This window comes from Pristiophorus japonicus, chromosome 26 (assembly GCF_044704955.1).
Source record: "Pristiophorus japonicus isolate sPriJap1 chromosome 26, sPriJap1.hap1, whole genome shotgun sequence".
Lineage (NCBI taxonomy): Eukaryota > Metazoa > Chordata > Chondrichthyes > Pristiophoridae > Pristiophorus > Pristiophorus japonicus.
In genome coordinates, this window is record NC_092002.1 from 13,878,519 (window position 1) to 13,900,711 (window position 22,193).

A 22,193-nucleotide genomic window follows, 5' to 3' on the forward strand; every position below is an offset into this window, starting at 1 on the left:
TGAATGGAACTAGTTGTAGCATGTTGCTGGCTTGCTAAAGTCATTTGGACTTTACCATCCCCAGTCCCCACGGCCACACAATGTTATGCTTCAACACTTTAGTCTACTTAGGAACACCGGAACAGACCATTCAGCCTCTCGAGCCTGTTGCGCCATTCAATGAGATCATGGCTGATCTACGCCCTAACTGCATATACCCGCCTTTATCCCTTAATAACTTTTGGTTAACAAAAATATATCGATCACCGATTTAAAATTAACAATTGATCTCACATCAATTGCCGTTTGCGGAAGAGAGTTCCAAACTTCTACCCTTTGTTTGTAGAAGTGTTTCCTAACCACTCCTGAAAGGTCTGGCTCTAATTTCTCGACTCTGCCCCCTAGTCCTACAATCCCCAACCAGCGGACATAGTTTCTCTCTATCTACCCTATCTGTTCCCCTTAATATCCTGAAAACTTCGATCAGGTCACCGTCTAAATTCCAGGAAATGCAGCCCTGTAATTTTTCTTAGGCAGTCCCTCAGAGTCGAGATGACTTATGTAATTTATAATCTGTAATTAATTCAGCTCCTTAATTGATCCTTTCAATTTAATAAAACACCAAATTTGTATCAAATAATTAAGCAGCAGTCACTGTCGTATTGTTCAACCAGACAATTTTCTTAAATGGACTTTCACGTCCAATGTGAATGGCCACACCTATCGAGATTTCAAGCGTACCTGATCATCTCAAGCTTCCGCCCAACTCATCAAACACCTCAGCCGCCGATAAAAGGTGAGACTGGAAGGGGCCGAGATTGGAACTGTGAACATCTTCTCTCCCCAGAGTCTGTATAAAGGACCTTGTCAGCGCTCGCTCCTCACTCTGCGACCACCATGAACTTCGAGGCCTTGGGTAAATATACTGGGTGGGGATGTTTTAACACAAGCCCCGAGTCTTGCCGCAGAGTTTGCAATGTTTTAATCCGAAGCCAGTTCAAGTTGCGCGCGCATCTCCCTTTCGTTATGTTGTAACTTCGCACTAAGTGCAGTAATGTTAGTGAGGATTGGTTGGGACACTAGCTCGCTGGCTGCTGTCGGTTGAACATTAATAATAATTCGGAATTGTTAGAGAGGCAGGATAGTGAAGGAGCGCTGTGTCCCTGTGTTTGCAATTGCATTTTGTGATATTGACGTGGGACAGGCGAATGGCGATTAAAATCTATAGAGGAAACTGCAGGAATGATAATGCGACAGGGGCCCGGGCAAATAGCGATGAGCTGAATGTCCCCAGCACTTTCTGCCTTTTATTGTGCCTGATATAATTCGTGACGGACGCCCCCCCTTATTTACAAACCCCTTTCTGTAAATTCTACATTTCCTATCATTTATTGAAATATGAAGACCAGATTTAGGAACTGGTTTCCTTCCCCCTTGTGTTGCTTCTGCCTAAGGTCGGTTGCTGTGAAGTGTGGTTTGCAGATGCCCAAATTATATTGTGGGCTGTGAATTCCCCCGTAGGCAGCTTTCATAGATTCCTACAGCCCTGGAGGAGGCCATTCGGCCCATCCTGCCTCCGCAGGCTCTTTGAAAGAGCACTCCAATTCGTTCCATTCCCTGACTCGTTATAGAAACAGGAGGAGGCCATTCAGCCCTTCGAGCCTGTTCTGCCATTCGATAACATGGCTGGTCTGTCCCCATGTCCTGGGCCAATATTTATCCCTCAACCAACATCTCAAACAGATTACCTGGTCATTATCACATTGCTGTTTGTGGGAGCTTGCTGTGTGCAAATTGGTTGCTGCGTTTCTGACCTTGTGACTTAATTGGCTTTAAAGTGCCTTGGGATTGTCTGAGGTCGTGAAAGGCACTATATAAATGCAAGTTTTATTTAACTGGCTTGGTTCCATGTCCCTTAACACTATTATCCAACAAAAATCTGTCATTTTCAACAGTTTCACCAGGGAGAGAGTTTCCCCACAGCCCTGCAAATGTTTCCTTTGCAAGTATTTATCCAACTTCCTTTTTGAAAGTTATTATTGAATCTGCTTCACCACCCTTTCAGGCAGTGCGATCCAGATCATCAACCAATAGAAATAAATCCTGTCTGACTGGACTGGAGTTATACTGCCCCTTTCTGTATCTGTGTGAACCAAAAACCACTTTGAGTGATGTGCTAATTGGTGTAAAAATACCCTTTTTTTTTCTAAACTTAACTAGTTTTAGCATGTTGGTGGCTCCCTAAAGTCACTTGGACTTTACCCAATCCCCAGTCTACACAATGTTATGCTGCAACACTTTAGTCTGCTTAGGAACAGACCATTTGGCCCCTCGATCAATGAGATCATGGCTGATCTGTGCCCTAACTCCATATACCTGCTTTTGCCCCATATCCCTTAATACCTTTGGTTAACAAAAATCTATCAATCTCAGATTTAAAATTAACAATTGATCTGGCATCAATTGCTGTTTGTGTAAGAGAGTTCCAAACTTCTACCCTTTGTGTGTAGAAGTGTTTCCTAATCTCACTCCTGAGATCTGGCTCTAATCTTTAGACTGTGCCCCCTAGTCCTAGAATCCCCAACCAGCAGAAATAATTTCTGTCTACCCTACCTGTTCCCCTTTGATCAAATCACCCCTTAATTATCTAAATTCTAGGGAATACAACCCTGTAATTAATGGTCAGTAATTAATTCAGCTCCTAATTGATCCTTTCATTGTAATAACTGTTTTTAAATTAAAACACACCTATGTTACAAATAGTTAAGCTGCAGTTACTGCCGTTTTAATCTTGGAACAATATCCTTAGGCAGGAATGAAAGCATTCAGTTTTGTGGTGCGGGCGGGCTCAACACACATCTGAGATTGCCAGCTTTTGCCAAATGCAATGTTGGGAGGGAGGCTGGTGGGATGGATCATAGCTTCAGTTCTGATACTTGCATCCTTTTAATAATTAATCAAAAGCAGTTAAACAACAGATCAAGTGCATGTCTCCACTTCGTAAGACACTGAAGGAAATGGCCTTTGGCTTTAGAATCTAGATTCTCCCTCTACAAACTCTGGGTCAAAGACTCAATTTGGGCTTCTAAAATAATGCTCTCTAAATATTTATATGAATTATGGAAAGGTGCATTTATATAGCACCTTTCATGGCCACCGACCATGTCAAAGCATTTTACAATCAATGAAGTACTTTGAGTGTAGTCATTTGTAATGTAGGAAATGTGGCAGCCAACTTGCACACAGCAAGCTCTCAAACAGCAATATGATCACCAGATAATCTGTTTTTTGTTATGTTGATTTGAGGGATAAACATTGGCCAGGACACTGGGGATAACTCCCCTGCTCTTTGAAATAGTGCCATGGGATCTTTTATGCCCACCTGAGAACAGATAGGGCCTCGATTTAATGTCTCATCCAAAAGACAGCAGTTCCGACAGTGCAGCGCTCCCTCAGCACTGCACTGGGAGTGTCAGCCTGGATTTATGGAGTCCAACATTGAGCAAACAAATGAATTGTTCTTCATTTTAATAGCTCTGCCCTTTATTTAAATAAATAAACTATCATTTCAAAATATAACCATTACATGGAACACTTTTAGATGTGGTAGGGTCAGGTGATGTATTTTTTTTCCAAAATATACTGTATTCTTATAAAAATTTGCACAATACATTCAAAAGCAGTTCAGTACATTTGGATGCGGTCAGCAATTCCATACATTACATTTGGATGCTGACCGCAGTTCTGTTCAATACATTTCTTTACTTTACATTTCAAGGTACAATTCATACAATCCAGGATACACTGGTACGTTCATCAAGTTACATTACATGTGTCCCCATACGGTACACTGAGGGTACAGTTACATTTCTTTCCAACATGCATTATGCAACAGAACTTGCATTATACATGGCACTACATAGAGCACCATGATCTGCAAACACCTATGTATACAAAAGGTTTACCATTGCAGCCCGAGGGGAGTTTTAGGGTCAGGTGATGTCAACACAAGGATTTAGTCATTTTTTAAAAAAAAATTAATGGGTAATGGGCATCGCTGGTAAGCCCAGCATTTATTGCCCCTCGAAGGTGGTGGTGAGCTGCTGCCTTGAACCACCCCTGCAGTCTGTGTGGTGAAGGTGCTCCCACAGTACTGTTGGGGAGGGAGTTCCAGGATTTTGACCCAGTGACGATGAAGCAATGGCCGATTATATTTCCAAGTCGGGATGGTGTGTGACTGGGAGAGGAACGTGGTGTTGTTCCCATGCGCCTGCTGCCCTTGTCCTTCTTCTAGCTTCTGGGTTTGGGTGGTGCTGTCGAAGAAGCCTTCGCGAGTTGCTGCAGTGCATCTTGTAGATGGTACACACTGCAGCCACGGTGCGCCGGTGGTGGAGGGAGTGAATGTTGAAGGTGGTGGATGGGGTGCTAATCAAGCGGGCTGCGTTGTCCTGGATAGTGTTGAACTGGAATGTTGTTTGAGCTGCACTCATCCAGTGATGGTGTGGAACTTGGAGGTGATAGTGTTACCATGTGCCTGCTGCCCTTGTGCTGCTTGGTGGTGGGCTATTGAGAGAATCCCCATGATTTTCTGACCAATGGTTCTTTAATTTTGGCAATTCAGAAGTCGTATCTCATTTTCACCCAAACATGAACCAATTAGGAAAAAGTTAACCTGTTGCTCACTTGGTAACATTGCACTATAAGTGCTATTAAATATTATTATAAATAATTCATTGCAAAAAGTTCATTAATTTTTAAAGCCTCTTTTATGTTTCCTACATCATTAGAGGCTAACCTATTGCAGAGTCCCCTTGTTGCTCAGCACGTTTCTCCAATGCCCTATACAGATCAGGGCATTCTTAAATTCGATTCCTGGTTTGTGCAGAGCAAACTCATATCAGCCCCAAGGGTTAAGGTGGTGAGCAAGCTATGTCACTTTGTTGAGGACTAGACTAGGATCAGCTGTGATGCTTATTGTTCAGTCTAACACACAATAGTGGCCAGTTACAGGGGTGGGGAAAAGTGAGTCCCACAATAAGGCCATGGAATTCATGGTCAATGAACCGTCTGGAGGGAAGTTCCAACCAAGAGGGGGCAGTGTTTGTTGATCCACTGGCAGATTCCCAGGCGGCAGTGGTGGCTGGACTGAGTGGGATGGGGAGGAGGTTGGCGAGATTAGCCCCCAGCGACGGGTGAACTGGGCAGGAAGAGGAAGGTGGCTACTTATAAGGAGGCAGGATACCTCGAAGAGCCCTACAGAGAATGCCAACAGGCTCCTAAGGAAGCTGTGGGCTTATCCAAGTGAGTAGCATAGTGCTTTGGATTACTAATCAAGTAATATGAGGCCTGGACTAATGATCTGAGGACATGAGTTTAAATCCCACTGTGGCAGCTGGGAGAATTTACATTCAATTAAATAAATCTGGAATTAAAAGGCTAGTATCAGTAATGAGGACCATGAATCTACAGGATTGTTGAAAAAAACCCATATGGTTGACTAATGTCTTTTTTTTTTAGGGAAGGAAATCTGTTACCCTTACCTGGTCTGGCCAATATGTAACTCGAGCAATGTGGTTCACTCTCAACTGCTCTCGGATAGCAGATCACTGCATTGGTGACTCTCCATCACTTTCTCGCGGGCAATTAGGGATGGGCAATAAATGCCGGCCTTGCCAGCGATGCCCACATCCTGTGAATGAATATACACCTGCATAACATCTGCACTTACCCATAATTAGTTATTTTGCTTTAATATGCCCTTACTATACAATATAAATGCACACGAGGCCCATACTTGAGAGAAGGTCACTCTGACCAGTCCTTTATTAGCCAGCACTGAAGTGATGAAAGTGGGTGGAGCTTCCCCTTTTACACCTGAGTCCAGGTTAGGAGTGTCTCCCACAGGTTCACCACCTAGTGGTCAATGTTCTCATGATATACAACTTGGGTCAGTTTATACATGGGTTACAATAACAGTTGAATACATGACATCATCTCCTCCATCTCTTCCCCCCCCCCCCCCCCCCCCCCCACCCCACACAAAGTCTTATTGGGATCACAGGTTGAGTCTCTCTGGTGGTTTACGCTCCCTTGTAGAGCGCCTGAGTTGGGGCTCCGGTTGTTGGGCGCTGGCCTGAGTGTCTGCTGTTTGCGGTGCCTCAGGCCTGAGGCACCCTCGCATTCCCGTCATGGTAGTCACATTGTGACCGGCGCCTGCTCTCAACAATTTCTTTCATGGTGGTGTATAAGGATAACCTGGTTTTGACCGTCCTTTTCATTAGCAGCTCTGCGGGTGCAACCTCTGAGCAAGTGTGGTCGGCATCTGTTGGCCAACAGGAGGCGTGATAAGCGGCTTTGTAGGGAATCCCCTTTGATTCTGAGCATCCCCTGTTTGATTATCTGCACTGCTCGCTCCACCTGGCCGTTTGAGGCCGGCTTGAACTGTGCTGTTCTGACATGGTTGACACCATTTCCTGCCATGAAGTCCTGGAATTCAATGCTTGTAAAGCACGGGCCATTGTTGCTGACCAAGACATCCGGTAGACCATGGGCGGCGAACATTGCCCGTAGACTTTCTACTGTGGCAGAAGATGTGCTTGAATTAAGAATGTCACACTCGATCCATTTGGAGTAGGCATCTACTACAACCAAAAACATTTTTCCCATGAAAGGACATGCGTAGTCCACATGGATGCATGACCATGGCTTGGCAGGACAGGACCAGGGGCTAAGGGGGGCTTCCCTGGGCACATTGCTCAGCTTGGCACACGTGTTGCACCTGCGAACACACAGTTCCAGGTCTGCATCTATCCCTGGCCACCAAACGTGACCTGGCAATTGCCTTCATCATGACAATGCCCAGGTGCTCACTGTGAAGTTCTCTGAACACCTCTCTGCTCATCTGGGGCATGACTACTCGGTTTCCCCACAGTAGGCAATTGGCCTGAATTGAGAGTTCATCCTTGCGCCTGTGAAATGGTTTAAATTCCTCAGGGCATGCTCCGTACATGGCTGCCCAGTCCCCATTTAACAACACATTTCTTGATTAAAGACAGTAACTGGTCTCTTAGTCCAGACTTTGATCTGACTGGCTGTCACGGGTGAGCCTTCGCTTTTGAAAGCTTCAACAGCCATGACCATCTCAGCAGCATACTCGGTTGCCCCCTCGGTGGTGGCTAGTGGGAGCCTGCTGAGTGCATCGGTGCAGTTTTCGGTGCCAGGTCTGTGCTGAATTGTATAGTCATAGGCGGTTAACGTGAGTGCCCACCTCTGTATGCAGGCCGATGCATTTGCATTTATGGCCTTGTTGTCGGCCAAAAGGGACGTTAGGGGTTTGTGATCTGTCTCCAGCTCAAACTTCCTGCCAAACAAGTACTGGTGCATTTTTTTTTTTACTGCATATACACATGCAAGCGCTTCCTTTTCTACCATCCCGTAGCCCCTTTCTGCCTGGGACAGATTTCTGGAGGCATAAGCTATTGGCTGTAACTGACCCTTGGCATTAACGTGCTGCAACACACATCCGACCCCATAGGACGTCACATCGCACGTTAAAACAAGTTTCTTACATGGGTCATATAGCGTTAACAGATTGTTAGAGCACGCAATTTGTTATGCTCCATCAAAAGCCCTTTCCTGGCTGTCCCCCCCCAGACCCAATCACGACCTTTGCATAGGAGCGGCTCTAACAGCGTGCTCAATTTGGGAAGAAAGTTACCAAAATAGTTCAGGAGCCCCAGGAACGAACGCAGCTCCGTTGTGTTGTGGGGTCTGGGTACTCTCTGGATCGCTTCTGTTTTGGACGCAGTAGGTCTGTTCCTGTCTGCTGCTACTCATCCCCAGGAATTCTATCTCCTGGAGCTAGGAAGGCACACTTTGCCTTTTTCAGTCGCAGACCTACCCGGTCCAGTCTGCGTAGCATCTCCTCCAGGTTGTGGAGGTGTTCTTCAGTATCGCAACCAGTGATGAGGATGTTGTCTTGAAAAACCACTGTCCTTGGAATCGACTTGAGGAGGCTTTCCATATTTCGTTGAAAGATCGCGGCGGCCGAGCGAATCCCGAACGGACATCTATTGTACTCCAACAACCCCTTGTGTGTCGTGATGGTGGTCAGCTTCTTCGACTCACTCGCCAGCTCCTGGATCATGTAAGCTGAGGTCAGGTCCAATTTTGAAAAAAAGTTTGCCACCGGATAGCGTCGCTCTCAGTATCGGGTACTGGTCTTGGAGTGATGATTGATGGTGGCCTTGTAATCACCACATATCCTGACCGATCCATCCGCCTTGAGCACCGGCACAATCGGGCTCACCCAGTCACTGAATTCGACTGGCGAGATGATGCCTTCCCTTAGCAGGCGGTCCAATTCGCCTTCTATCTTTTCCCGCGTCACATATGGCACTGCCCTGGCCTTGTGGTGTACTGGTCTGGCATCTGGGTTTATGTGAATCATTCCCTTGGTCCACAATGCCGGGTTGAAATAGTGAGTCAAATTTGTCCAGGACCTGTGAGCATGATACTCGCTCCACAGAAGAAATGACATTGACATCGCCCCATTTCCAGTTCATGACAGCAAGCCAACTCCTCCCCAGCAATGCGGGACCGTTCCCCCGGGTAATCCAGAGTGGCAACCTGTTCTCCGAACCTTTTGTGGGTTACAATCTCCTTTTTGTATATGTCCGGAGCTGTGCATCAATCGGCAATAATTTTGGCCTCCTGGCCTTGGACGCCCACAACTTGTCAAACTGTTTGATACTTATCAGGGACTGGCTGGCCCCCATGTTTAGCTCCATTGATACTGGGATGCCATTGAGGAGCACTTTCATCATTATCGGTGGCGTCCTGGCGTATGAACTGTATATGTGCTCCACATGAACTCCGCTTCCAATGTTTATTTGGCCTCGTAGCGCTTACATCGGGCCCGTCCTCCTCGTACATCAACCTGGCTGCAGGCTTCCTGCACATATGTCCCAAGTGACCCTGATCTTGCAGTTTCTGCAGGTATATTGCTGATACCTGCAAGCTCTGGCTGTGTTTGCCTCCACACCACCTACATGAGCCATTGTTGGAAACAAAAGGTCCATTACCAGTCGATCGTCTCTGACTGTCTCTGTAACTGTCCTTGAGCGCACCATTGACAGGTGTTGATGGCCCCATTACTGGCTGCATTGTCCCTTGCGATGGCATGAATCGCCATTCAGCTAGCCATTGTCTCTGTTGAATTCCCCCTAAGGGTTCAGCTACATGCTCGGGCATGTCCGATTGCCCCTGCCTGCTTGGAGAACTGTCCTGTATTAACAATGTTGACTCCATGTCCATTTGCTGCATTTAAGCCAAGATTTTTGTCAAACATCATTCTGGTCTCTTCCTCCCCTGAGATAAATGTCTGGGCTATCAAAGCTGTCGTTTCCAGGGTCAAGTCTTTGGTCTCGATCAGTTTCCTGAAAACCCCAGCGTGTCCGATGCCCTCAATTTATAAAAAAAAAAGTCTCGCAGCATCTCCGCTCTGCATGCATCTGGGAACTTACATAGGCTTGCCAGTCACCAGAGGTCTGCCACGAAGTCTGGAACGCTTTGCCCTTCTCGCTGCCGGTACGTGTAAAACTGGTGTTTCGCCATATGCATGCTGCTTGCCGGTTTAGTGTTCCCCGATCAACTTACTGAGCTCTTCAAAAGTTTTGTCTGCTGGCTTCTCTGGCGCTAGAAGGTCCTTCATCAGGGAGTATGTCCTGGATCCACAAACCGTCAGGAGATGAGCCCTGTGTTTGTCGGCCGAATCCTGTCCCAGCCATTCCTTCGTGATGAAACTTTGCTGTAGTCTCAATAAAATCGTCCCAATCATCACCAACACAGTACCTCTCGTCTGTGCTGCTAGTGGCTGTGCTCGCGTGGTTTAAATCTACGTTTCTCATCGCCAATAATATGTCCTTGCTATACAGTATAAATGCACATACAGCCCATACTTGAGAGAAGGTCACTCTGTGACCAGTCCTTCATTAGCCAGCACTGAAGTGATGGTGGGTGGAGCTTCCCCTGTTATACCTGAAAGTCCAGGTTAGGAGTGTCTCCCACAGGTTCACCACCTAGTGGTCAATGTTCCCATGTGCAGGGAAGTGGAGCTGAGTCCATAATCAGATCAGCCATGATTGTGTTAAATGGCGGAGCAGACTCGAGGGCCTGCTCCTGTTGCTATTATATTCTTGGGTGGTGTACAACTTAGGTCAGTTTATACCTGGGAATACAATGACAGTTGAATACATGACCCCCTTAACCACCAGTCAGAGATCCTGATAGATATATATCTCTATCACCAAGACTTGTCAACTGAGAAATGCAGTGAAATAGACATGGAGTTTGGATAATGAAGGGATGTGACTAAGGGTGTGGTCAACCTGTGGTGATTAGTGACGTTCCTAACACCTGTCCAAAGTACAAACCAGTGTGAGAAAATCTGTGCCTCATATGGCAAAATGTTACTATAGAGACATTGCTGATTGCATTAAGTATATCTACATAAGAACATAAGAAATAGGAACAGGAGTAGGCCATACGGCCCCTTGAGCCTGCTCCACCATTTAATACGATCATGGACTCTGCTCCACTTCCCTGCCCGCTCCCTATAACCTCTTATTTCCTTATCGATTTAAAAAAAAAAAACTATTTCTGTCTTAAATTTATTCAATGACTCAGCTTCCACAGCTCTCTGGGGCAGCGAATTCCACAGATTTACAACCCTCTGAGAAGAAATTGCTCCTCATCCCTGTTTTAAATGGGTGGCCCCTTATTCTAAGATCATGCCCTCTAGTTCTAGGCTCCCCCATCAGTGGAAACATCCTCTCTGCATCCACCTTGTCGAGTCCCCTCATAATCTTATGTTTCGATAAGATCACCTCTCATTCTTCTGAATTCCAATGAGTAGAGGCCCAACCTCCTCAACCTTTCCTCATAAGTCAACCCCCTCATCCCCGGAATCAACCTAGTGAACCTTCTCTGAACTGCCTCAAGTCAGTATATCCTTTTTGTAAATATGGAAACCAAAACTGTATGCATATTTAGGTATAATAATTATATTGCAGCAATACACAGTACTAAAATATCAATTTCTTTAATGTTTGTTAAAGTCTGAGTTTATAAAATCAATCATGTTCATCTGGTTGGGCTTCAATGCTCGACTGATTTCAGACCAGTCTTGCAAACTGCTGCTTCCTCTTTTTTAATAAAACATTTTTCAGAAGGGTGGGTGTGCCAAAGATTTTTGGTTTTGATTGATTTTTTTGAAAGAAATCAAATCAGGAGATGGGAGTTCCCACCAAAAAACAGGTTCGCACATCTTGGCTGGTCTCAACCAGTTTGGGAAGGTATTACATAAGAACATAAGAATTAGGAACAGGCGTAGGCCATCTAGCCCCTCGAGCCTGCTCCGCCATTCAATAAGATCATGGCTGATCTGGCCGTGGACTCAGCTCCACTTACCCGCAATGGGATCAAACATGTCACCTCGGCCCTGTTTAAACCAGCCTCCAATGGGCAAACAGAGCGGGCAGTACAAACCATCAAACAGAGCCTTAAACGAGTCACAGAAGGCTCACTCCAAACCAGCCTGTCCCGAGTACTGCTTAGCTACCGCACAAGACCCCACTCGCTCACAGGGGTGCTCCAACACATTGTGTTCCTAACATAGATGAGGCTGCACACAGGGAGGTTAAAGTAACAGTGACCTCAGTCTTTAATAAGACACTCCAGAGTGAGGAACAGACCTTGGAGGCCAGCTTGTATACAAGCTCCTGGAAGCATAGGCGACAGGTTGCAACTTCCCCACAACGTTAGCTTGTTGTAATACACACCTGACTCCGTACGACGATGCGTCACATGCTAGCACAAGTCTTTTACACAGGTTATACAATACAAGCAGCTTGTTGGAGCATAAAATGTTTCTGGCTTTCTCGAAAGCAATTACTTGTTTTTTTTTTTCCATACCCAGTTCTCACCTTTGCGCAATAACACATGTAGGGGCTCTAAAAGGGTGCTTAACCCCGGTAAGAAGTTACCAAAATAGTTGAGTCCCAGGAACGACTGCAGCTCCAGGACGTTCTGTGGCCTGGGTGCATTCCTGATAGCCTCTGTCTTGGCTTCTGTGGGCCGAATGCCGTCCGCCGTGATCTTTCTCCCCCAAAACTCCCCTTCTGTTGCCATGAAGACACATTTCGACCTCTTCAGCCACAGCCCTACGTGATCCAGTCACTGGAGGACCTCCTCCAGGTTTTGTAGGTGCTCGGCGGTGTCCCGACCCGTGACCAATATGTCGTCCTGAAAGACCACCGTGCGTGGTACTGACTTGAGTAGGCTCTCCATGTTTCTCTGGAAGATCGCTGCAGCCGACCGAATTCCAAACGGGCATCAGTTGTAGATGAACAGTCCCTTGTGCGTGTTGATGCAGGTGAGGCCCTTCGAAGACTCATCCAGCTCCTGCATCGTGTAGGGCGAAGTCAGGTCGAGCTTGGTGAACATCTTGCCTCCTGCCAGCGTCGCAAATAAGTAATCTGCCTTAGGTAGCGGGTATTGGTCCTGTAGCGAGAAACGATTAATAGTTACTTTATAATCGCTGCAAATCCTGACCGTGCCATCACCTTGAGTACTGGAACAATCGGGCTGGCCCAGTCGCTGAATTCCACTGGGGAGATGATGCCCTCGTGTTGCAGCCTGTCCAGCTCGATTTCCACTCTCCCTCGTGAGGTACCGCTCGCGTCTTGTGGTGAATGGGTCATGCCTCTGGATCCAAGTGAATCCACACCTTCACCCTGGTAAAGTTTCCAATGCCTGGCTCAAAGGGAAGGAAATTTGTTAGAACCTGGGTACATGAGGTCTCATCGACATGTGATAGCGCTCGGATGTCATCCCAGTTCCAGCAGATTTTGCCCAGCCAGCTCCTTCCAAGCAGTGTGAGGCCATCGCCCGGGACAATCCAGAGTGGCAGTTCGTGCACCGTGCCCTCATAGGTGACCTTGACCATGGCGCTGCCCAGGACAGTGATAAGCTCTTTGGTGTACGTTCTCAGTTTCATGTGGATGGGGCTCGGCTGGTCTGAATGCCTTGTTGCACCACAATCTCTCAAACATCTTTTTACTCATGATGGATTGGCTAGCGCCAGTGTCCAGTTCCATGGCTACAGGTAAGCCATTCAATTTTATGTTTAGCATTATAGGTGGACATTTTGTCAAATGTGTGCACCCCGTGTACTTCAGCATCTGCCTCCTCTCTGAGGCTCGCAATTGCTTTGATCCACCATGGATCGATTTTCCTCTGCCACGTGGTGGTTAGCAGGTTTTGCAGAGCTTGCAGCTTGTTTGCAAGCTCGTTGGTGTCCCCTTGTTCCACAGCTCTTGCAAACATATCCTTTTTGAAGCGGCATGAATAGGCTGAATAGAAGCCTCCACAACGCCAACAAGGTGTCAATTGCCTTGCATTCATCCTTTGTTGGGGATTCTGCGTCATCTGGGTCACCTGAAGCCTGCTGGCAGTTGCAGACTCGTGGGTTCTGCCCTGTAAATTCCTGCTCGCAAACACAGTGCATTAATTTATGAACATTGCTAGCACTTGTGTGCTGAGATTTGTTTGGTGTTATCACTGGTGGACATAAACGCCTGTGCTATCGCAATGACCTTGCTGAGGGTCGGTGTCTCTACAGTCAAGTTTTCATAGGATGGTCTTGTGGCCAATGCCCAGTCCAAAAGTCTGAGCATTTGCTCCAGGTAGCCATCAAACTCATTGTCCTGCAAGTCGCCTTAGCTCAGCGACGTAGCTCGCCACTTCCTGACCTTCAGATCGCTGGCACGTGTAGAACCGATACCTTGCCATCAGCACGCTCTCCCTCGGGTTAAGATGCTCCCGAACCAGTGTACACAGCTCCTCATACAACTTATCTGTGAGTTTCACTGGAGCCAGAAGATTCTTCAAGGCTGTAGGTCGGCGCCCCGCAGACCGTGAGGAGGACTGCTCTCCTTTTTGCAGCGCTTCCTTCTCTGTAGCCAACGAGCTGGATGAAGTACTGGTCTAGCCGTTCGACATAGGCTTCCCAGTCCTCGCCCTCCGAGAACTTCTCCAGGATGCCCACAGTTTGCTGCATCTTTGCGTTGGATTCGTATTCTCGTCGCCAGTTATTGTGTTCCTAACACAGATGAGGCTGCACACGGAGGTTAAAGTAACCGTGACCTCAGTCTTTAATTAGACACTCCAGAGTGAGGAACAGGTTTATATACAGTGCTCCCAAGGGATGCTGGGATCCCTTGGCACTTCAGGGGATGAGCTCCCTGGTGGCAGAACATGGGAGTGCATGCTTTACAGATACACAACAAGTAGTGATGGGTTGGCGTTAGAGTGGCAACGTCTCTGAACTATCAAAGGTGGCAGGACTTGTGACAGGTCGGAAGACTTTGTCAGAAGTGGAAAAGGTTCGAGATGTAACCGGGTTTAAGCAAGTGCAGAGGCCGGGAAAGGGGGGAGGGGAGGCACAAACAAAAGGGAGGTCTTCCCTTGCAAATCACACCTTGGTCTGACCCCTACTCCCGGCACTTTCTCCTCCTTTGAGCATCTCTCCTTCTTTCACCCCTTTCTCATTTAAAGTTCTCGTTCTCTACCGCCCATCGAAGTACCACAAACATTTTATTATTGATATTTCTTCACTGCTTTCTCCCTCAGCCTCCACCCAATGACTTCTCATCCTTGGTGATTTCAACCTCCATCTCAAGTCATCATGCTTTCTCTCCTGAGTTCACTAGCCTCCTATCCATCCTTAATCTCTCCCTCCATGTAAACTCACCACACCCTCGACCTTGCCATCTCTCGTGGCCTTGCTCCTCCCATCATGTCAATCACAGATAAGGCGATCTCTGACCACTTCGTATCGCTCTCCTACAAACATTCCATTCCCCCCCCCGCTCCGCCCCAAACCCTATGTCCACCCCGGGGGAAAAAAACTCTCTCCCGATTCTCTCTCAACTGAACTCTCAAATGTCCAGCCTTTGTGCCAAGAATTTTGTGATTTGCAAGGGAAGACCTCCCTTTTGGTCTTATCTGTTTCTACCCTGCCCCCTTCCCTGCCTCTACTTGCTTAAACCCAGTTACATCTCCATCCTTTTTTCCACTTCTGACAAAAGGTCTTCGACCTGAAATATTAATTCTGCTTTTACTTCACATCTTTCCTCATTTCTGCCACGACCTGCGTTCCCTCGGTGTCCATCCCAGTGTAGATTTTAGCTCCAGCCTGTTACGTCGACCTCCATTATTTTTCTCTTGGGTCCTTTATTTGCCTTCTCTCTTCCTTCCCCCCCCTTCCCCCTTCCTGTCAAATTGGTGCTGCTACCTTTTTCTAGTTCACATACTGTGCCACACGCCCAACCCATCACTACGCCTCTGCCTTTCTGCTGCCCCAAACTGGTTAAGACCAGCCAAGACTTTTGAACCTGTTTTTTTTTTTGGGGGGGGGGAGGGGGGGGTCACTCCTAATCTAATCTCGACTGGATTTCTTTCAAAACCAAAAACATTTGACACACCCACCTTTCTGAAAAATGCATCCATTCAAAGCACGAAGAGGGAGCGGCAGTTTGCGAGATTGCTCTGAAATCAGCCAAGCAAATCCTTCACATATTTAAGCAAAGAAACGCCCCCACCAATCAAATGAACATGATTGAGTTTATAAATGTTGACTTTTTAAATATACATGAACAAAATTGATATTTTAGTACTGTGTATTGCGGCAATATAATTAACATTATACCTAGATTTGCTTAATGCAATGTCTCTATAGTAACATTTTGTCATGTCACCATATGAGGCACCGATTTTCTCATCTTGGTTTGTACTTTGGACAGGTGTTAGGAACATGTCACTAATCACCACAGTTTGACCACACCCTCAGTCCCCTCCCTTCATTATCTAAACTCCATGTCTGTTTCACTGCATTTCTCAGTTGAGGAGCCTTGAGGTGTTCCATACTGAGCCGGCACAATTATTTTTTTTCAAAGAACAGTATCTTCCCAAGTAGTTTTTTTAAAAACCTAGGTGACTCTTGTCTCTACATCAGCGGGATCTCTGACTGATTGAGTGGGTGAAAGAAGTGTTTCATCATTATGGGTAAGTGCTGATAATGGGTCAATACTCCGTATCTCGGTCCCAGCTATTTCATTCTTCGACAGGAACTCTGCATGTGAATTTCATCTTCGGGTAACTTTGTATGTAGCTTTGTGGAGTTTGTGTTAAAACTAGCGAACTGCTATAAGTGAAAGCAGCCCTGGGCTGTCTTAAAACTAATATTGCATTTTCCTTTTAGTAATATAGAATCATCAGAAGGAGGCCATTTGGCCCATCGAGCCTCAGAAGGGTGGGTGTGCCAAAGGTTTTTGGTTTTGAAAGAAATCCAGTCGGGAGCGATCCAATTAGTCCCACTCCCCATGCTCGTTCCAGATAGTCCTTGCAATTTTTTTTCCCTCTACACATTTATCCAATTCCCTTTTGAAAGCTACTATTGAATCTGCTCCCACCGCTCTTTCAGGCAGCGCGTTCCCGATCACCACAACTCGCTGTGTTTTTAAAACCAAATTCTCATCTGGTTTCTTTTGCCGATTATCTCACATCCGTGTCCTCTGGTTACTGGCCCTCCTGGCACTGGAAACTCTTTTTCTCATTTACTCTATCAAAACTCCATGAGTTTGAAGACCTCGATTTTTAAATCTCTGCTCTAAGGAGAACAGCCCCAGCTTCTCCATCTCTTCTCATAAAATATGTATGACATTTATCTGCTTTCTTTTTAAAGCAGCATAAAATTAGAGATTTTGATAGGAAGAGCATAACTAGAGGCCATCAATATAAGATAGTCAGCAAGAAAACCAATAGGGAATTCAGAAAACCTTCTTTACCCAGAGAGTGGTGAGAATGTGGCACTCACTGCCACAGGGAGTGGTTGAGGTGAATAGTATCAATGCATTTAAGGGGAGGCTGGACAAGTATATGGGGGAGAAGGGAATAGAGGGTTATGCTGATGGATTTAGATGAGGAAAGACAGGAGGAGGCTCGAGTGGAGCATAAACGCCGGCATGGACTGGTTGGGCCGAATGGCCTGTTTCTGTGCTGTATATCCTGTGATCCTATGTAGTAGTCTGGCAGATTCCTTTTTTTGTTTTATGCTGAATTCTGAAGGTTGTTCAGTTAAAGGAGTTCTGAGCTCCCTGCCTGCGAGATAGCTCAAGATTACTTTCCGTTACTGAGGAGCAAGACTGTACAGTCCATTCTCGCAACACTTCAGTAACTGTACTGATCCAACAGTCTCTGTGTCCACACGGGGATGGAAAGTGAACGTGAGGAATTTGTTCAATTACTGAACCGATCAGGCTGTTGAGGGAGAGAATAGTGCAGAAGAGTCTGAATAGTTAGGGATGTACAGAACTGGAAAAGAAAGACTTGCATTTATATAGTGTGTTTCACGATCACCGGGCGTCTCAGCGCTTTACAGTCAATGAAGTACTTTGAGTGTAGTCACTGTTGTAATGGTCCATTTTTAGCCCACCTGGCTAGGTTTAGCATTCAATATCCGCTGCATGACTATTACCCACACCCCTAAATTATTTCCTTTGCTAATGTGCCATCCAACTCCCTCTTTAAAATGACTCCGTTTATTGGCCTTTGATCCCAATACCGCCTCGCCCTCCGCTTCAACTCGTTACATTTGCTTTGTCTATTTGAGCTTCCCTTCCCTCCCCCAGACATTCCCGATACCAAGTTAAGCAGCATCTCCAGGTAAATGTGCCAATGCTGGATCAGAATAAGTTCCACTCCCGCAGTGTCTCCTTTCAACCGATGGTGTTTTGTTGGGCAACGGGGGTTCACGGCCCCTCTCCCAATGTCACCATCATCCTTCCCATGACATGGGAACGAGGCATACAACGCAGGATTAAACCGGGCCTCTGGCTGTTTCAGATTTCTGCCCTGCCTGATGTGCTTAACGTGGGCACCGGGAGTGGCCCGTTCTCCAACAGCTTCCTCCTCCCACTATTACTGGGCAGCTTTTGAGGTTTCTTGTTCAGCCTCCGGGAGTGGGAGGGGCTTTTGTGACCTTTTTTAATCTTGGCTTTATTTGGGTTTTGTTCTGCTTGACTTGGATTGCTGCCTATGGTGCACATTGTGTGAACCCGGCCCTGTTTTTGTTTTTGTCAGGGTGTGGCTACAGAATTCACCTACAATGCCATCATCTCTACCCACTCCCCATGTCCTATTGGTGGTCTCTCGCGCTCTCTTTCCTCCTTCCTCTATCTTTCTCTCTCTCTCTCTCCTCCCATATCTCATTCAGCTATGAGGAAAGATTGGATAGGCTGGGGGGAGATTTAATTGAGGTGTATAAAATGATGAGGGGCCTAGATAGGAAGGACCTAATTTCCCTTAGCAGAGGGGGTCAATAACTAGGGGGCATAAATTTAAAGTAATTTGTGGCAGGATTAGTGGGGTGTTGAGGAAACTTTCTTTACCCAGAGGGTGGTGGGGGTCTGGAACTCGCTGCCTGAAAGGGTGGTAGTGGCAGAAACCCTCACCACATTTAAAAGTACTTGGATGGGCACCTACAGGGCTACAGAATGAGCTGGAAAGTGGGATTAGGCTGGGTAGCTCTTTGTCAGCCGGCACGGACACAATGGGCCGAATGGCCTCCTTCTGTCACTTTTTTTTTCTCATCTCCCTTCCTTTCACTCACTCACTCAACAGAGTGGTTCCTGCACTCGCTGGTGAACATCAATCCCCCTCTATGTCCTTGCAGGAGGCTCTCTGGTGCTGGAAGTGACCAAATACTATCCATTTGCCATAACTCGTTTCATGCACCCGCCCGTCCATCATCACTGCCTCATTTTACTCCTTTTTAAAAAAAAATTTTTGTGTTGTCCAATAACACACTGCAATTTTTTGGTGTGTTTAATGTTAAATATGTCGGGTCAGTTTTGTTTTTGGCGCCCAGCTTGGGACAGCTGGTGACTGGGGAGGCATTGGGCAGTGCAGGCATGTGTGTGGATTTGTTTGGGGCCTGGGACTGCCTTCTGCAATTCAATAGTCCACCCACACTGAGGTTCATCCCATGGGTCATCTTCACTTGGTACTGACACCACATCCTCTGAGTCAGGAAAGGCGAGAAAATAACGACCCTTCAAGCTTCACTCCTGTTGCCCTATTTCATGTTGTCCTCTGAACCCCTCGCTTTTAAAGGAATAAATAATTCTTGAGCCTCTGTTTCAACACTTATCTTGTCCGTTGTGCTGCTTCACGATAGTTCAGGTCCCTGCCCCAGGGGCAGCACGGGCCAGCCCACACTGCAATGTGTGTGTGTGCGCTAGGTCTCTGCAGCAGAGCAGGTCTCCAGTTGTCCTGGTTAACCCTTGCCACTGGACCAAGGCCTAGCTCTGTCAAGCCCGTGTGGTGGCTGGTGTGCAACGGCCACCCCACGTTAAAATCCACGCACAGGCATCTCCCCCTTCAACATGTAGTTCGGATCCTTCATTGAAACATCTGTGACCTTTTTTGGGGTGGAAGCAAGTCATTCTCGCTTTGAGGGACTGCTGATGGCTTTTTTTAAGTTCAAGCCACTTTTGAAATGTTCTCCTTGTTTGGAATCAGATTTTGACTGCGGTAAGGACAGTGACAAGAGCGATGTGAAGAAGTGCGAGGCGAAGAAAGAGAAGTGTGTCAAAGACCATAAGGTAACAGACTGTTTAATATTAATCTCCACTGGTTTCTTCCCATGTTCCTGCCCTCGCCCATCCGTCTAAAAGGGCAAGCGGGGGGGTTTCTGCTCCCTGTCTCTAGGTGTAAAGGTGCGCTCTCATCCCTTGCCCAAATGCCTATTCTTCACTTGGTGGTTTTAGGCAGTGAGTGGTGATGGGCTATTCAACCATGGGGTGCACCGGCTTCTGAACCAATCCGTAACCTTCCACACACCCAGTGAGGTCCAGGGGTTAGAGGACAGTGGCCAGGGGCAGGAACCCTGGACCGATTCTACCCAACTCCCCCCTTCCCCTGCACTCCGATGGTGTTGGGACCAATTCTAACTCTCCCATTGCCAGCGTTCAGCTTAGCTAATTTCTGTTTCTGTTACGTTGTCTTTGAAACTGGTCTCAGTTTGTCAATAGTTCTCCTCCCCCCCCCCCCACCCCCCCCCCCCCCAAACATTTTGTTAGTGTCAGAGACTTATTTCAAGCCCAATCTCTGGGGGCTGTATCAGCCATGGGGACATCCACTCCCTTTAGCTCTGACCTGCTCAGGCTGCTGATTCATTTCCCTGCACTGTTTGGTTTGAGCACATCCACCAAGACTATGTTTTCTGAAAACAAAAAACATTCGTGTGTGGAGAACCTGCTTCAAGGGCAGTCCCACACCTCTGGGAACTATGTTGACGAACCGGTTTGACATCTCTCTAGCTTCTTGCTTGAGGTATTCCAGGATGTGTCGGATAATGCAACAGACCATTTCAGCCAATTAATGACTTGGCACTGACCCACTCCCTCAAATGAGCCTCCTAGTCTACTCCCCCCTCCTTACCTTTCCTGGCTTTGCAGCAGTTATCTAATTCCGTTTTTAAAAACTAGTTTATGACTCTGCTTCCACAACCCATTTGTGCCCAAGAATTCAAAACTGTGGGGAAAATACTTTCCAACTTTTTTTTCTGATGTTTTTTAGTTTTTAATTTGTGCCCTTTAGTTGACCCCTTCCTCAGCAGCGCCTTAAAACAATGCTGTACGAATCTGGCGATGTGGGATGGCCCCCTGTTGCCGGATGTTTGGTTCCATTGTTGGCTGATCTTAAGTTTTTTTTTTATATATACCATGTGGCGGCAAGTTGAAAATGGAACCCAGTGCATCGCCAGTTACCGTCTAATTCTTCATCTTCAAGATCACGCTTTGGGGAACTCCCATTACCATCTCCATTCTAATGGGGGAGGGGGGGGAAAGCCCCAAATTTCTTGACTCTTCATAACTTGTCTCCCCCTCCTCTAATTCTGCCCTCTTGAGCATCCCTGATTATAATCGGTGGCCGTGCCTTCTGTTGCCTGGGCCCCAAGCTCTGGAACTCCCTCCCTAAACCTCTCCGCCTCTCTACCTCTCTTTCCTCCTTCAAGGCGCTCCTTAAAACCTCCCTCTTTGACCAAGCTTTTGGTCATCTGCCCTCATTTCTCCTTATGCGGCTCAATGTCAAATTTTTTATCTCCTAATATCCTGTGAAGCGCCTTGGGATGTTAAAGATGCTATATAAATACAAGTTGTTGTAGTGAATCCACGCTACCTTTTCCATTGTGTTTATATCCGTCCTATAATGGGCTTCCAAAAAATGAACACCATACTCTGATTGCAACCGTTAAGCTCATGCATAGGTTCAACATTCCCTCGTTTTTTGTATTCCACACCTCCAGGTATATTAATAATAGACATAATGCACCTTTCTCCATTTGTTGTGCTGGAATAAAGTAGACTGAAAGAGGGCTAGAATAATGAAGCTTTATTAGCTTCAGGCCCTGCATTCCATGCCATTATCAGGGTCACTTGGACAAAAGTGAAAAGTTTCATTTATATTATAGAGCACCTTTCATGACTTCTGACCCAAGGCACATTACAGCCAATGATAAAGTGGGTTTAAAAGTCTCACTGGCAGTCAATTTACACACACAAAGATCCAACAAACAGCAATTAAATAAATAAATTACCAGATTTTTTTTAAAGCAGGGATTAAATGTCCAAGAACATGTCTTGTGCAGTGACCGATGAGGTAAGTTCTCCTCGAACCTTTCATTTCTTTCTCACTAATGCAAATCTTTCACAATCTTAATCCCAAATTAACCGCCAGGACAAATGTTCAGATTTGTTGGTGGCAATGCCCAACAATGTAACTTTCTCCCAACCCTCATTGATTAAATATTGTGACTCACCCTGTAAAATGATAGCCATTGATGTCAATCTTGTTGACCCAGAACATTGCCTCATAGTGCATGTTATCAAAATGGACTCTTGTATTCTGAAGAGTGTAGGGTTATTTAAATGGATATTGTGGCTTTCTTGGTGACTATTTTCTCCCTCCTTCTGGGTTATGGTTCCATGGGCTCCTGCTGCTTTTGCCCAAGCAACCATTCTGTGAGCGAGTCTAGATTGTTAATGTCTGCACGCTAACCCCAAAATTGAGTCTGAGGCACATTCTACCAC

At 46.5% G+C, this 22,193-nt stretch overlaps 1 protein-coding gene across 2 annotated transcripts in view; it reads left to right on the forward strand.

The window, feature by feature from the left end:
- The first annotated feature begins 747 nt into the window (after positions 1 to 747).
- The window catches only part of LOC139239089 (uncharacterized protein DDB_G0280579-like), a 28,892-nt gene continuing 7,446 nt past the window's right edge, over positions 748 to 22,193 (forward strand). Inside the window, exons 1-2 of one of the 2 annotated variants that reach the window (XM_070867607.1) lie at positions 748 to 895; positions 19,621 to 19,703. In XM_070867607.1, coding sequence (XP_070723708.1) covers positions 877 to 895; positions 19,621 to 19,703 — 102 coding nt within the window. In that variant the 5' untranslated portion in view covers positions 748 to 876. Of the gene's footprint in view, positions 896 to 15,918; positions 16,105 to 19,620; positions 19,704 to 22,193 lie in introns of those variants that run through there. The other variant, XM_070867608.1, reaches the window with a different exon arrangement.